General features: G+C 30.8%; 1 protein-coding gene and 1 long non-coding RNA gene across 12 annotated transcripts; one reads left to right on the forward strand and one right to left on the reverse strand.

The window, feature by feature from the left end:
• Positions 1-1,870: 1,870 nt before the first annotated feature.
• Positions 1,871-6,007, forward strand: LOC146888409 (uncharacterized). Of its 11 annotated transcripts, none has more exons than XR_014992933.1 (8): positions 1,871-1,998; positions 2,091-2,268; positions 2,430-2,609; positions 2,715-2,775; positions 4,424-4,516; positions 4,748-4,793; positions 5,137-5,210; positions 5,810-6,007. It is a non-coding gene; the product is annotated as an uncharacterized LOC146888409 (long non-coding RNA). The 11 variants fall into 11 exon arrangements; XR_014992932.1 differs by having other exon boundaries at positions 2,534-2,609; XR_014992929.1 differs by having other exon boundaries at positions 1,877-1,998; positions 2,091-2,251; positions 2,534-2,609.
• Positions 6,008-8,144: 2,137 nt separating this feature from the next.
• Positions 8,145-9,266, reverse strand: LOC146888410 (uncharacterized). The gene has a single exon (XM_085670091.1). The coding sequence runs from the start codon at positions 9,264-9,266 to the stop codon at positions 8,145-8,147; it is 1,122 nt and encodes a 373-aa protein (XP_085526217.1).
• Positions 9,267-16,955: the final 7,689 nt, after the last annotated feature.

The following is a 16,955-nucleotide window of genomic DNA, read 5'->3' on the forward strand; positions in this document are numbered from 1 at the left end:
GAGTCAAACAACACCAACACTGATTGACCCAATAATAAACAAGGCACATGAATAAGGTTACCTGACTGTGTAGCCTCTATGGTGGTCATGGCAAAAACTCTACCAGCAGCTCTAGGTCACTCTGATCCCGAAGCTGATGGTTTCTTCGCCGTACTAGTCTTCTTATCTCGGCATTGGTTAGCAAAATGCCTAACATGATCGCATATAAAACGTTTGTGACTGCTCCCTTGTTCGCTGGTCGGACTCTTCAACTGCGGGCAATTTCTCTTCAGATGCGTTCCCCTACATTGAAAACATTTCAAGTCTCCAAAGGTGGTAGGGGGACGGCTGTAAGGCTTCTTCATCTGCCTAGCCTCTGCGACCTTCCTCTGATGTCTAAGAACTGGACCAGGGCCCTTCTCCAGATGCTCAACACTCTTGGCATGTTCCACCAAGACTGGGAATCTTCTCTCCCTCAAAGGCGTTACCACCTTCTTCACCTCATGTTTGAGTCCCCACTCAAACTTTAGACACCTCCATTCCTCAGTAATTGCTTGAGTAATATCTCGCCAGATGCTCAAATTTGTTCACATATTCCTGCACCGTCATTTCCCCTTGTTCTAGTGCGAGGAATTCAGTCTCCCTGTCCTGCCTAGTCGTATCTGAGAAATATTTCTCCAGGAAACGAGTTCGGAAGCTAGTCCAATCCACTTGTTCTTCTCGGGTTTGCATCTGTTGTTGCATTCCTACCTACCAATACTCGGCGTCATCATTCAGCAGATAGGTGGCAAAAAGGAGCTTCTGCTCATCCACGCAGTTCATCACATTGAATATCTTCTCACATTTGCGGAGCTATGCATCCGCTTCATCAAGAAATGCTTTGCCAGTGAACTCTGCTGGCTTATGTCGCAGAAAATCCTCCACATTTGGCACCTTGACTGGCACAATCACTGTCGTGGGCTGCGTTGCTACCGACGGCTACATCACATCCACCATTCGATGAATAGCCTCTGCGATGTCATCAGCGTTATTTCCATTCCTTCTCCTCTTGTTAGCAGCCATAGCCTGAATAAGACACATTTCAACTGTTAAGAATCAATTCACTTGGTTAAGCAAAGCCACTCCCCAAAAGCCCCAAAAGCCCCAAAATATTTAAAAAAAATTATTATTGATAATAAATTATAAATGTGTAACAAATTTTTTTTAAGAATTTAATGAAATATAAATCTATAAAATGTTAAACTTAGATAATGATATTATTGAAATGATAATAAACATAAGTCATGAAATACATCATTTAGACCAAAAACATTATAGAAATATGCTTAATCTAATCACATTAACAACCATTAACAAAGACCTCAATATTTGGTTCGATAAAATCATTGTTTGTTTGGAAGACAACAATATCACCTTCTTTTAACTCATTTTCACAACAAGATAACCTCCAACCTTGACCTATCTTTGTTGAACTTCTATTCCTATTTGATATTAGGATTTTGCAATTGACTATAGTTTTGGGCCCTATAAGAAACACATCTTCTACATTCTCGTCCCGAATGAAGTTGGCAATGGCAAACTTTGATGGCAAGTCCTGTATGATTCAAATTTTATTGTTAGTGCATTAATTATTTTCATTTAATTATATGTAAATTGATATGATAATACTTGAAATGATAAAAAGAATTCGTAAGACATATACCAAGTGACTTGCTTTGCTTTAATACTTTGTCAATTTGACTGAAAATATCATTACAAAAAAAAGTTAATTTTTGTAGGGTTTTTTTTGATGTTAGAATAACCCTTGATAAGAGAAACACGTAAATGGGTTTTACAAACCCCCGACAAGTGTTGATGGTTATTTAATGAATAAATTTTCTCATTACCACATTTTCACTTTCTCTTTATTCTATTTTTCATATACTTTTCATTTTTACTCTTTTTTATTTATCATTCATTTCACTTTCCCTCTCTTCATATCTAAACCTAATAGCTTCGCTGAATCACAACTTCGAATTGGTAAAGAATTTCTTTCGTCCTTTTAGATTTCACAATTTCTCACATCAAAAATCTCTTATTTGTCTAATTTACGGCGAGATGTTTGTTTTCAGGTGTGTTTTCTTCTATATATGTGGTGCGTTTTGGGGGTTCAGTACCTGTGGTGTTTGTGTCGTGGATTCACGGTGGCCGCTTCGGTGGTTAGTGATTGCTTTGCGTTTGCGGTTGCTTCAGAGCTTCGTGGTTGTTTTGGTGGTCCGCAGATGCTTTGGAGGTCAGCGACTACTTTGAGTATGTGTTTTCTACCTTTGTTTTAGTTTTGATAATTGTTGTGGTAAAATGGATTATTAGTTCTTAATTTATATGATTTAGATGAGTTATAGTTTTGTTGATTTAGATGATTAATGTTTTTTTTTCTCTGAACTCATGAATATTAAACCTCACAATTACAGGCTCTCATCTCAACTTCCTTTAGAATGTTTCTCACCAAAGTGACCAAATAATACAGATTCGTAGCTTGAAATTATTCTTAACAGTGAAACTTTTTGTATACTAGGCTCAAGGTTCACAGGAGGAAACTTCTATACATAGCTAAGCTGGAAAGAAATGTACAAACGTGTCTTCTTCACAATGTAATATTCTACATGTTTGCAGAGTGACATTTTTTTAAAAATGCAAGGAAATATTATGTAAGATAGTTTAAAGTTTTGATTTTGTTTCTTTTTATGTTCTCGTAGGCAGAAGGATCTGAAGTCTCAGCTGAGCTTGAGTTTCTTAATCAACAGAATTTTATCCCGAGTATGGACAATAAAGCAATCAAACAACGTTTAGAAAATAGGTTAAAATACTCGTTTGGTCCATGTTTTTGTTAAAAAATCTCAAATAGGTCCTAAGATTTTTTTTAGTCTCAATTAGGTCCATATTTTTGAAAATGTGTAATAATTAGGCTCATTCCGTTAGTATAGAGTTAACGGTGTTAAAGATGTGTCACGTGTCAGCTCCACATTTTTTTGAATTTTGTTAAAAAAATTTTAATTTTTTTTAAAATTTTTTTTTGAATTTTTTGAATTTTTTTTTAAAAATTATTCATGCCACGTGTCACGTCAGTATTGTGCCACGTGTCAAGTCAGTAAGGTGACACGTGTCAAATCATTGTCTGAATCTCAATTTGGTCCATATATTTGTTATTTTTATTACATTTCAGTCCATTTTTTTAAATTTTTTTAAATATATTTATTTTAACTTTTTACAAAATTGTTTTAAAATTTTATATTTAAATTTATAAAATTATTAATTTAAAACCAATTCTAACATTTGTATATAAATTATTTAAAACAATTTTGTAATAAGTTAAAATAAATATTTTAAAAATTTAAAACAAAATATAAAATAAACTTAATATTATTAAAATGTTTAATAAAAATATCATTATAAAATTTATATAAAAATTAAATTTGATCTCAATTTGGAAATGATGAAATTGAAAATTAAAAAAAATGGACTGAAATATAATTAAAATAACAAATATATGGACCAAATTGAGATTTAAACAATGACTTGACACGTGTCACCTTACTGACTTGACACGTGACACAATATTGATGTGACACGTGGCATGAATAATTTAAAAAAAAAATTAAAAAAATTAAAAAAAAAATTAAAAAAAATTAAAAAATGAGAAGCTGACACGTGGCATATCCTTAACACCGTTAACTCTATACTGACGGAATGGGCCTAATTGTTACACATTTTCAAAAATATGGACCTAATTGAGACTAAAAAAAATCTTAGGACCTATTTGAGATTTTTCAACAAAAACATGGACGAAGGGAATATTTTAACCTAGAAAATATAGCACAAGAGCAGCTTATCAAATATTGTAAATTTATATGATATGAACATTATACATTTTAAAGTAACACAAGTTTTTTATTTTTTTTAACTTGGAAATATCAATCTAAATAGTACGAATTTGGAGGAAGTTTTTTATATATGCTTAAATGCCTCAACAGGTGAAATTTTTAAGGTAAAAGTGTGAACTTTTAGATTAAAGAATTGAAATCTTTTAACATAAAAGGCTTAGTCAAATGAAAAATATTCTTAAATATCAAACAAAAGCATTGTTCTTTTTTCCCATTATATTTTTGTCTATATACGTAATGAATAAGATATTTTAAGTTTCCTATTAAATTTCCTTGGATTGAATACAAAATGCTAAATATTTTAAGATACTTTGGCCAAGGAGATGCTCTTGGATTTCCAGACACTGAAGGCCAGGTGTGAAAATCTCTTATTAAATGTTGAAACTAGCAAACAGTAATCAAAACTTTGTTCTTGAATATTTGAATTAAATGCATCAATTATGGCCATTTTTTTCTTCTTGTGTAACATTACACTTTAATGCATAACTTTGATGAGCCTAGGGCTGTTCTTTTTCATGTAACAGATGGTATATATTCTTGATGTGATGGCCTTAGAGGAGTAGCTACTCCATAAGATTGAGCTACAAGACCTTGATGTGAAGCCTTAGATTCTAGTGGTATGCCACTGAGTGCTAACAAATAACACAATAAAAACACTAAGCTTTAAAAGGCAAAAGCCATCACATTTAAAGGCTCTGAACTTATGTTCCATGCACAACTCTGAACTAAGCTAGTACATATTTTTTCCCAGTGATATGCAACTATTTTTCCATGACACTTTTTGTTTTGTTTATAGCTTGTACTATTTTCTATAATGGAAGCTTAACCTCTTTTTTCCTTATGTTCAGGTTGCAATTGAAATGTCATCCTTCTTAAAATTTGTCGGCTTCACAGGTGAAACTGGAGTACAATTTATATAATTAGATGAAATGTTCTATTATGTGAACTATTATCATTTTGTACTTGTTTCTTGAACAAGGATTTGGGTGCTGGTGTTTTTGAACCAGGAGCTTATCAACTTTTGAAGTAGTGTTGCTATGTTATAATGTTGATTTACTCATTGTAGATTTTAATAATGCTCTTCTGATAATGATCATTTTGACTCTGTTTACTACTTGGATCTCTTCTTTATAATACCATAATGTATTAAACTTACACGTGCTGCCACAAAATAACAGCCATCAAGCAGTTTAGTTTTGATGGTATGATTGTACTAATAGTGTTTTGCTTCGTGCAGGTACCATGTCACAAATTTTTGATAGACAAATCCCATGAACTAAGTGTTCTTGTTCTGATGGATATTGTACACAGGTTTAGATTATTCCTTATACATATTATTCTTTTCCTTATTTTGTCAATATCTTTATTTATTTCCTTTTAACATTATCCTCAATTATCATTACATCAATGATACTATTTTTAATGTTTTATTCCTACAACCTTATATCTGACTGTGAAAATAATATATTGTGAATGTAACATTTTCACTCATAAATTCAGTGGCTTAGTTATGATAATGTTTTCCATCATGACTCTTCTATACCTTTTGGACAATAGTAAGTGACTGACTTTAATTCTTATTATCATGGATACTTGTTTGCAATATAACACATTCGTTTATCTCTGCAACACTTTATTTAAACTGAAACAATGATTGACTTTTGGACTTCACTGTACACAACCACAATTTCATCATCAGACTTCAAGTTTCTTACTTTTGGTACCAATAAATTGGATTCGGGTTACCCCAGTATATTTTATATACACCTTTCGGCCTATTGATTATTTAAAAGGATCCTAAAGTCATTTTCTTAGCTTTCTAAGTTTACAATGTACTAATTGATTACAAGTTTATTGGAAATTCTACTAGATTGTTTATGCAAGTTATCTTGATAATTTGTTGCTAGCAGGGGCATGAACTATCTTCATGAATGCAAACCAGAATAGATTATTTACCATGATTTAAAGCTAAAGTAAGATCACTGTGCAATAGATCTTTATCCTGTAAGATCACTTGCAGAAGAGAGGTTAGAGACATTGGAACCAAATTAGATTAATTTGTATAAGTAATTTTGTTGTAATGTAAACAATTTATTTTTTTCTTGTTTTCCATTAGGGTTAAGTCTTCCCTCTTGATTGTAACATGTTTAATTTGTTGTTTTCCATTAGGGTTAAGTCTTCCCTCTTGATTGTAACATGTTTAATTTGTAACCGTAAGTGCTTTGATGGCATTGAAGTGTTTAGTACCCATTTTTAAAGAGTTATCTAATTATGTTTTAGTAATTTTTCTTTAAAAGTACTTTTTTTGTGATTGTTTCAACTTTTCAAAATAATTAAAAGCAGTAAGGATTACAAAATTAAAGTTATTGGTAATAACTTGTAAAATCAGCTTATTCTCTTAAAAGGGTTATTTGTATCACCAAAAACGTAAATTGGTTTTTTTTTTTAAATAACTAGAAAATAACGGGGTTTTTAAAACCCTAGTCATTATTGGAGGTTTTCAAATCCTAGGTATTACTGAGGGTTTTTGAAACCCTGAGCATTAGCGGGAGTTTTCGAAACCCTTGGTAAGTTGTGCTACTTCCAAGGGTTGTTAAAAGCTCCTGATAATCTGTTAGTCATGCTTGCCCTTCTAGGGGAATTATAAACCCGTGATAAAACCCTTATTGGGGGTTAAAACCCCTAGAAACGTCAAATATAACTCCCACTAAAAATAATTATTTTTGTAGTGTATAGATCTTGTTTCTTAATAACTGATACGGTACATAAATGTTGACAAACTCCCTGGTGTACAACCACCTTTAAACATGATTATGTGAAATAAAGAATTTCCCAAATACTTAAATCGCATGTGAGAGTCACTTTTGATGTCATACAAATCTCTCATATTACTCCAACCTTCTATGATTTTTGGGTTATTTGAATCCATGTTATAGGTAACTATCGTGCTCTTACCATTTACATCTACCAAGTGTCACTATGGAACTAATTCGTGTTCATAAGCAACAAAAAAATGTCGATCAACGAATCCAAATGGCTACAAATTAATAAACATAGTAAAAAAAGGAACAAATTTATTTCTGCAACGAAATGATAACATACACTCAAACAATTATATGAGGGAAAAATTTGAACATCTTAATGTGGCTGATACAATATGAATCAGGATGATACAGTTGACACCAGAAAACACATACAACAACGAATATTAATGCTTTCCAAACATGTATTTCTGTTGTTAAATTTATAGCATACCTGAGAGCAGATGTAGATTGTGTTAAAGTTCCAAAGAATTGTTCTGTTGTTTGCTCCATCTGTACTGGTTTGCTCCATCTCCATTCATGTAATTACAAAAAAAAGTGAAGGTTTAAATATATGGGTAACTGAAAAGGAGTGTGAATGAATGGTAAAGTTGAAGTTGGGAATGGAAGAGCAAAGATTATCACGTGGAAAAGGAATCTTACCTGAAAGTGGCAGCAAAAATTCAGTTTCACGTACAAACAGTGGTTGTAATTGTGAAGTTACTGAAATATATGTTGTAGGTGTTTTTTGCAAATATTTTAATATATAAAGAAACTTAAACATAAACAATTTACAACTGTACTGCAGAAACATAAAACATAAAGCATTTATAACAGTAAAGCCATATATACTGTAGTAAGGAATAAGAACATCTGGGTAGATATTTTTTCTTCAAAATACATTAAATCCACAAACAAAAATAAAAATAACAACAATTGAGAATCTTTATAACTGTTATAATATCTGTACTGCAACAACCATGGTGTTCAAAATATCAATCTATGACTGGACAATGCAATAATGCAATTCAAACATGTATCAATGACCATGTACTTTTCAATATGGCTGCACCTATGAATAAAATCCTGAAAGTGTATACTATACACTATGGCATATTATAATCTCCAACGAAACAAAGGAATTACAGTTAAAGATACAATAATTGACAAATTATAATAATGTTGTTAAGTTGTATACCTCTTATCAAAGATTTTCAAATATTTCTTTGTAAACCACATTGGTAGTTGTATTGCTTGCTTTTCCATCTTCATCCAGAATTAAAATTTTAAGTCCTTGCTTTGTTGTGACTCTAGAAATTGCTACGTACAATTGTCCATGAGTAAAAACTGGGCGAGGAAGATAAAGTCCAACTTTAGAAAGAGTTTGGCCTTGACTTTTGTTTATTGTCATTGCAAAGCATAAGGATATTGGAAATTGCCTCCTTTAAAATTTAAACAGGATGCTGGAATCAGAAGGTGTCAAGTTCATTCTTGGAATGAAAATTTTGTCACCAACATTTTTCCCTATTATGACAGTAGCAGAGATAACATTCTTTCCCAAATCATTAACTTGCAACATTGTACCATTGCAAAGACCATTTGCTTGATCAATGTTTCTTAAAAGCATAATTGGTACGCCAACTTTCAATTTAATCCTATGATTTGGAATTCCTGAACATTTGATATCATTTAGAAACTCTTGAATAAACCACTCACCTTGAATTTCTTGATCATCATCAAATTGGCAAGGAGTGTCTGAACTTAAATAAATTTGTTCTTCACCAGGAATCAAAGATAAAATGAAGTCATATACTTGTTCAACATTATCAATTGTAGGGCAAAGTATACCACCGTCATCAAAGAAGCCAGAATTCATGATATTTTCAATTAGACCACCATAAACAAATTTGACTAAAGAAAGTAAAGGTGTTTCACTTTCTTGAATTAGAAGATATGTTGGTATTGAAATGTTGGCTTCACCACTTTCATTGAAATTCATATTTCCATCTCCAATTTTAAGAATCCAATCAGTAAATTCTTTTATATGTATTGCACTTTCATTTGAAACAACACATTTTAACCTCATGTTTTGTGATAGCCTAAGAACTGTGCAATATTGCCACAAATTAGAGTAATTAATTGATGAATTCACAATATCATACCTTAATCTCTTTCTTACTACTGGCAAGATTTGTCTAAAATCATCGCCCAAGACAACAACCTTTCCACCAAGTGGTTTGTCAGCATTATCTTCATTTGTAGCTCTCATAATGTCTCTCAATGTTCTATCAAAAGCTTGGAAACATAACTTATTCATCATAGGAGCTTCATCCCATATGATAAGTTTTGTTTCCATCAATAGTTTAGCATGAAGACTTCCTTGATTGATGTTGCACGTTGATTCATCATTGATTGCAAGTGGTATGCAAAAAGTAGAATAAGCAGTTTTACCTCTAGGAAGTAATAAAGATGCTATGCCGCTTGAAGCTACATTAAGCGCAATCATTCCCTTTGCTCTAACAGCAGCTGACAAAAGTTTCCACAAATATGTTTTTCCAGTCCCCATAACCATATAAGAAAAAGAAATTTCCTACATCTGAATTCACTGCTGTCATAATTCTGTTATAAACATGTAGTTGCTCATTAGTGATTGACTGCAATAGAGAGTGATGTAGCTTCTCCATTTCTTCTTTATCATAATTCAGTTCATCAATAATGAACCTGTTATTAAATTTAAATGAATGAGAAAGATTAGGTTGAGGAAGGGAACTATAATCTGTTAAAGATCGCCCATTGGAATTTAGAAGTTCTTCTACTTTTAAGAGACACAAATTGTGTAAATCATGTTCTTCCATTTGAAAACCTACAAAAAAAAATGTCATGAATAAAAAAATATGGAATAAAGAATGGAGATTATTTATATTTAGTACCTGGTATGTTCAAGTGTTTCCTTCTTTGGTATAGGATACCATCTGCCAATAAATTCCAAGTTACATCCCAAACAACTTTTGGCTTTGACATTGTATTCATTATTAACAAAGAAACAAATAACCTTCTAAGTTGATTTCCATATGCAAGATGGCTAGTCTCTTTAATAACATCAATGAATTCTTTGTCATCTGCCAATAATCCCAATTCCTGGCAAGCCTCTTGGTATGTAGAGAATGTTTTACCATTAATTGTCTTTATACTATCATGATTAATACAACCTTTTTGTTTTGTCAGTAAGATTCTCATGTAATAGCATTCACCCGATCCTGGAGGAACATATGGAAGTCTTCCAATACTATAACCCTACTTTCTTGGTTTCCATTGCCTTTGTTGAGACATCCAAACAAACTTTGTTGGAAATTCAGCATAGGTCAAGTTCCTTCCTTCCTCATATATTTTGTTAGCTTCAAACCAAGCTAGAAACATGGTATTGATGTTGCCATTCCTCTCCAATACATCATCAATTCTATCATCATCTTTAAACAAAACTGTTTGCTGATCTTGTAGGTGAAAAGTTAAACGCTAAATAGCAGGCCATCTATGATGGATATTAAATCCATAAATTCTCCAAACTGCTTCACATGGAGATAAATATCTACAATCATAATATCTTTTAATCTCATCAACAACACGCACTTCTGTAGAATCATTATCTTTGTCTGTAATTTTCATTGTGGCTCTATCAGGACCTTTGTTGACATATTTGAACAAATACTTGATTGAGTTTGATTTGTTGCAATATTCTATATTAACATGAGCTTGATATCGCATTAAGAGAAGAGGACTATAAGGCACAACATTTTCATTACCTAATTTATGTCCATTTTTCAACACAAATAAACCATCACCTCTACGCCTATATATAGGATATCCATCCTCATCAATTGTAGTTTTATGTCTAAAATTTTTAGGAAAAAATTTAGAACACCGACCTTCTTTCATGCATGGTGAGTTGAATCTAGCAGTTCCGCACGGACCATGTATCATATATGTTTTAACAGCCTTTGAAAGTTTTGGATATAGATCTGGATGAGGAAGTTCAGTAGATATTACTTCATCTATGTGCTTTTCATTTTCTAACTTGTTTGAGTCACTCAACCATAATAATATATGAGCATGTGGCAGACCTCTCTTCTGAAATTCAACTGTATACATACCTATAATTCGAAGATAATTATTATACAAAATCAGAATGATGGAAATGTAGTTTGTGTACCTGCATTGGCTTTGCCAAAGAAATTATTCTTCTTGAAATCTGTCATCATTTGGTCTAATTTCATTTTTAAAACTCTACAAACAATGTCTGGCCTATCTGAAGCAGTTAAAACTCTTGATTTTACAAAATCAAGAATTTCAGGCCAATTGACATTACATGTGATTGTTATAAACAAATTTGGATAGTCATACCTCTTACAAATGGCCATAGCATCTTGGCAATTATTGAACATGTATCTCATGCCACTTGTAAATTAAGCTGGCAAAACTATACGCTTTCCAATGGAAAAAGGATCAGTTTCACCTTTGTTAACAGCTTCTTGTAACCCATTTAGAATATCGGAACGAATGAGTTTTTGATTATTTCTTATAAAAGACAACCTTTGAGCTTCAATCATCATGTAGGTATCCACTAAAAATTGTTGAAACAATCTACGTGAGTGTACAACATTACCAAATTCAACCTTTCTATCTTGTATTCTGAAAGCAATGAATTCTCGTAAAGAAATTCGAACTCTCTTTCTACTTTGACCATATCTTTGACAATCTCTAATTGGAATATCCTCTTGATAACCATCCTCTCCATATGGAAAAATCAAAGGATATTGCAGAGGAATGAAACATGTATGAGTTTCATGTAGTCTCGTCAACTGACCACAAATTTTCTTGACAATGATGTGTCTTCCTACATCTAAAGTGCTCAAATTACAAACTATCAATGATGCGACTTCATCTGCTATTGGGGTATTGTATACTCTAGGATCCTTAAAGCGATGTCTAAATAACCTCAATCCAAAATCTGATCGATCATCATCATGTATAAAATCTCTTACTCTTCTAAATGATTGAGCAAGAACATTATGTTTGTCAATCATGCTTTTCAACTCTTCTATCAAGTATTTATCAAATATGGATTGTTGTATATCAGACCTGTAAAATTACAAAAGGATAAATAATATACAGAATGATTCATAAAAAAAAATAAAGTATGTAGGCATACCCAAAGTGACTAACTCTGTTTGTTATTTCATTTTCTGTGTCATAAATATATAGTTGTGCAAATTTTGGACTTGATCCTTTATCGGGCGATAAACTTCCAATGCGATGGTAATTTTGACCAATAAGAATAAACTGAGGAGGACCATATCCATCATTGATTGAGGAATGAATCTTCGCACCAATTGATGTAAAGGAGAACATGTTGTTGTAGCTTCTTATGTACTTTAAGAAATGTTGGCTTGTAGTGTCTTCACCTTTCAACAACTTTTCAAGCAATTGAGGAGGTTTCTTCAACAATGGAAGTTGGACTTTTCCCTTTTGACAACAAAGAGAAAAAGCAACTTGTTTTAATCTTTTGCATTTATCAGATCTTTCTTCGTACTACAATTAAGCTTGACAATAGGGACACTCAATGGAACAGTCCCCTACATCAACATGTGCTAAGTATATAAAAAACAATATGTTATTAATTAGAAGATATTTATATTTATATGTACAGTATAATAATATAAATTGGCTAAAAAGTTGTGTTAAACCTTGAACTTAAGCTCTTGAATACAAATCAGAGGAGAAATGCCCAATAAGATAATCTGAAATAAAAAAAAATTAATAATAAAGGTAAATAAAAAAATATTAATTTATTTTTTATAATCAAGCATTATTGATTACCATGATTCTCATTTCATCAGAATTATTGTCAAAATCCAATATCTTTGAAATAGGTGTAATAGCATCCTGAAGAGAAGGCTGTCCCAATTTTACAACTTCTAAATATTGAGATGATTGACTTGATCTTGCACTGGTATAGGATTGCAGCTTACATATGTCTAAATATTGATTTAAACATTACCAACATGAATTTGCAACAATAAAAGTAATTAAAGTATTCAAATTAATTTTGTTAGTAGTACAAATTACCACGACTTTGGTTCTCTTCAACATCAAAAAGATTAACAACTTCAGAATAAGAAGAAGAATCCACAGAAGCAGGAATGAAGTTACTACCAACAAATTCTTGATCTAACCTGTTAGTAATTTAATCCAACAATGGTTTTGTATTATGACAGTCACTTTGAACCATATCTGCAAGTATAGACATGAAATATAAAATGATGATATATTAGTTTGTAACTTGGATTCAATTAACAGAAACTTGGAATACAACTTGGATTGTTACCTTTGTTGTTAATGTTGGTCTTGTGCAAAATTGAACCATTGGTGATTTCAATTGAATTACCAACAATTCCAGATCCAATGAAGGTAGAACCATGAATTTCTTTACATGAAATGTTAGTAAATATTAGTAATACAAAAACTATTAAAGGAATTGAAATAAAGATAAAATAATATTAGATTTATCAAGCATGATCTTACTTTTTTCTGCAATCTTCTGATTCCTAATAACTTTCCTTTTGGTTCGTGCATTCTTATAATTAAGTTGGTCAATGTCTGCAAAATAAAAAAAAATGTATCCACTCTAAAATACAAAGATTACATTAAATATAAAGATGAATGAGACATTGTGCATTTCAATTTCATTGTTGGGAATTTGAATGAAATTTAAATTCAGTGAACAAACTTACCACGACATGTCAACTCCAATAATGGCTTTCTATTTGAAGATTGAATTGCTTGATCATGCAGCTTTCTATCTTCACTGACAGTAAACGAGTTGTTGATAGTTGAATTTGGGGTAATATTTTCATTCCATACTACGAAAATTGTTCAAAAATAAGAATAGAGCATAATAGATAAAGTTCATTTGAAATAAAATTGTTAAACAACGTAATCCAAAGTATTAAACTTTAGCACTAAAAGCAATCTAAGTATGCAATCCAATAAATTAATTGCATATGTTGCATTTTTTTATGAATACCTAAAAAAAATATTAAGAACACAACTTATCTGTAAGAGATGTATTAAGTAACAATGTCAAAATTCTACAGTGTCACTGAATAGACAGTGATTACAACAGTTTGTATTGAATGAAAAAATCATTACCAAAATTTGTATAATGAGAAAAAGGAGTAGTATTTCCAGAAAAAAATGCTTCAGTGTGAATGGATTTGTCCTGATTGGTATCTGCAGTGAAGAAAACAAAATAAAAAACTGTGTTGGTAAATGTACATCTGAATGTTTATGTTATTCTATTGGAGATAAGTAAATGTATTTATTGGCAAGAAGTTTTAAGAACAAATGAATACCTCAAAAAGTTTATTTTACCTGAGGAGTTCATCATCATATTTTAAATCTTTGTTGACACAATGCTCTTCCTTTTTCTTCTTGCATTTGTTGATAGATTTGCAGCCATTTGTCTATGTTTGTTTATGCATACAATTGTTGTTATGCATACACTTGGTGTTATGTTTCCAGAAGTTTATACATACACTTGCTGTTTTGTTTGTTTACACATTGAAGAGAAGTTTAATAAAATAAACATTTTGTTGGAGGATGTGTTGAATATAAAGGGACATAGTCAGTTTTCCACGCTGAATATTCCTAAGGTAGATAATGTAAGTACAATCTTTTTATAAAAAAGAACAACCAAGTCACTAATATGGAAACTGTACCTTCTGATCAATATCTGGAACAATGTACCTTTTGATATGCAGTGTCCAAATTCATGATTTGCAGACACTGATATGCTTGTGTTCAGACTTTCCATGTGTGCTATAATACCTTTTTGGACCAACACATAAGTACTATGGTTGATAATAGTCAACCATGAAAGTAGAAATTTGTTTCTACATTTACTTTACCATGAAACTAATGGAAATAATTTTTGAAAAATGAGGTCAAAGAAAAAGAATGACAGCTGAATGTAATTTTAATTGTCCTTTGATAAAAAATGAATACACGTGTTGTTTAACTTTTTAAAACATAAATACACTAAAACTTTGAATACACGTGTGTTTGAGAGTAACAAATAAAATTTATTTTATTGCATTGTTTTTATAAAACAAATAATGTTCTGAGATAGTATTACAATACAAAGATAACAAAATTATAATGTTAGCAATATTTACAACTTCAATCCTGTGTTAAAATTTTTGATAAAAAATTAAATTTGTTAATAACTTTTATTATCATGAATATTCTTTATATAACATTAATATTAAAATAAATCTTAATTCTAATGATGTTTTTTTAAGAAATATATATAAAAGTAATACATAACTATAATAAATAATTTGAAACATGAAAATAAGTAAAATTAAAGTAAGTAAAATATTAAAGTTGACCAAAATTAACATACGGATAATACTTTTAGATATAGCTTCTACTTATTAGAAGCAACAAAATTACGATCGATAGAGTCTTACAAACCAAAACAAAGCAAACTTGCTTGAAAGTGAAAACAAAAAACATAAATACCATCTAAAGTAAATAAAAGAAAAGTAAAATATTAAAAGCTAAACTCTTTTTTGACATAGACTTTTATCTTCTTCTTTCTCATTTGGTTGTGAGCTGCAAACACAATAACATCCCCCTCTTTCAACCGATTGAATATGCAAAAGTCCTTCCATCACTTCCCAATCTTAGTTGACTTCTTAGGTGAATTACGCACCAAAAGCTTACACTAAACAATGCATGTGTTGGTCGATCCCTGCAATTCCAACCTCTTAAATCTACGTTTGCGAACATAACCTGCAAAGCCAGTTGGTAGGTCTTGCAAAAAATTAACAGTTAAATAAATAAAAACTTATATGAACAGAATAGCATATAAAAAACAATATAAAAGCACATTGTTCACCAGATGGCTAGCTTGGCTTTGAGATTTTGTCAATTTCACTCTAAAAAGATGTTTTGTTCGCAATCGATGTATGTTTGTAGAAATTTGGTGGCAGTTGATATTGTAGTCATGCCAGAGAATACAGTAATATGGAATGTTGAGTTTCCAACATATCTGAATAAGATTTGATGGATATGCTGCAATTTATAAAAAACTCTTAGGCTAGACCAACCATCAGTCAACAATGTATTATTGACATCCATATTAAAACTTAACTTATGGCGATTTCCTTTAATATCTTCCAACTGTCAAACAGGTCCTAATTCTTTAGCAAACATAGCAACAAACATACGATCAACATGACCGAACTCCTAAAATTTCATTGGTCAACAGTCAATAAAATTTGAAAAAATGACTGTAATAAACTGAATGTAAGCAAATATTAAACTGATAATGAAAGAAAGACAGAGAATAAATAAGATTTAATCCAATGTAATAAGATATATAGCATGAATCATGTAAACAATAAGATTTTATGGATTATTGAAGAAAGTTGACATTGAAAGAAAAATCAATTAATACGTCAGATATACAACAAAGTAAAAAAAAAACTTTGCTTACGGAAGCAGAATTTTGTAAATTTAAACTATTATTGGAAAGTTAACATTTTTTTAAGAGAAAAAAGATTTGTAACGAAGAAGAAAAGAATGAATGGGTAATTGAAAAAGAAAATTAACATGAAGAACAAATGAAGAAAAAAAAATTTGAAATCATCCAAATGTCGTATATTTAAACAATTGTTGAAGAAATATAAGATTTTAAAAATTAAAAAACATAGTAACAAAGAGATGCATGTCTAATGAAAGAAGAAACAGTTAGACAAAGATGAAAAATGAAGAAGAAAAAGAAAAACCATAGATTTAAACTATTATAAAATAAAGTTTTGATTTTTATGTAAAAAAAAAAAAATAAGGGTTCGAACATTGTTTTCAAAAATGAATGGCTGAAGGAAGAAAGAACATTTACAGTACATTTGAACGACTAATTTTGAGTTAATAAACATAAATTAATGAAGAACGAACATATATTTCAAGTTTTTGTAAAGAAAACATACCTGATTATGAACAAAATGCATTGTAGTGAACCTTCCTAAGGTTATTCTAGCAGGCACAGGGATAGAGGTATCCATGGAGGGTGAAGGGAAGTGACCGTTCTGTTTTGTTGATGGATAATAAACAAAACTTGATGGATACTCAACAGTTTTATACATAGCAAAATACTGTTTCAAATTCTAATTACTTTACCAATAAAATATAT

Source organism: Vigna unguiculata, chromosome 2 (genome assembly GCF_037176805.1).
Source record: "Vigna unguiculata cultivar grain cowpea cultivar isolate G323 ecotype 2 chromosome 2, ASM3717680v1, whole genome shotgun sequence".
NCBI lineage: Eukaryota > Viridiplantae > Streptophyta > Magnoliopsida > Fabales > Fabaceae > Vigna > Vigna unguiculata.

Coding starts and splice junctions, on each gene's coding strand:
- LOC146888410 (XM_085670091.1), bottom strand. CDS start 9,266: ATGGGGACTGGAAAAACATATTTGTGGAAACTTTTGTCAGCTGCTGTT.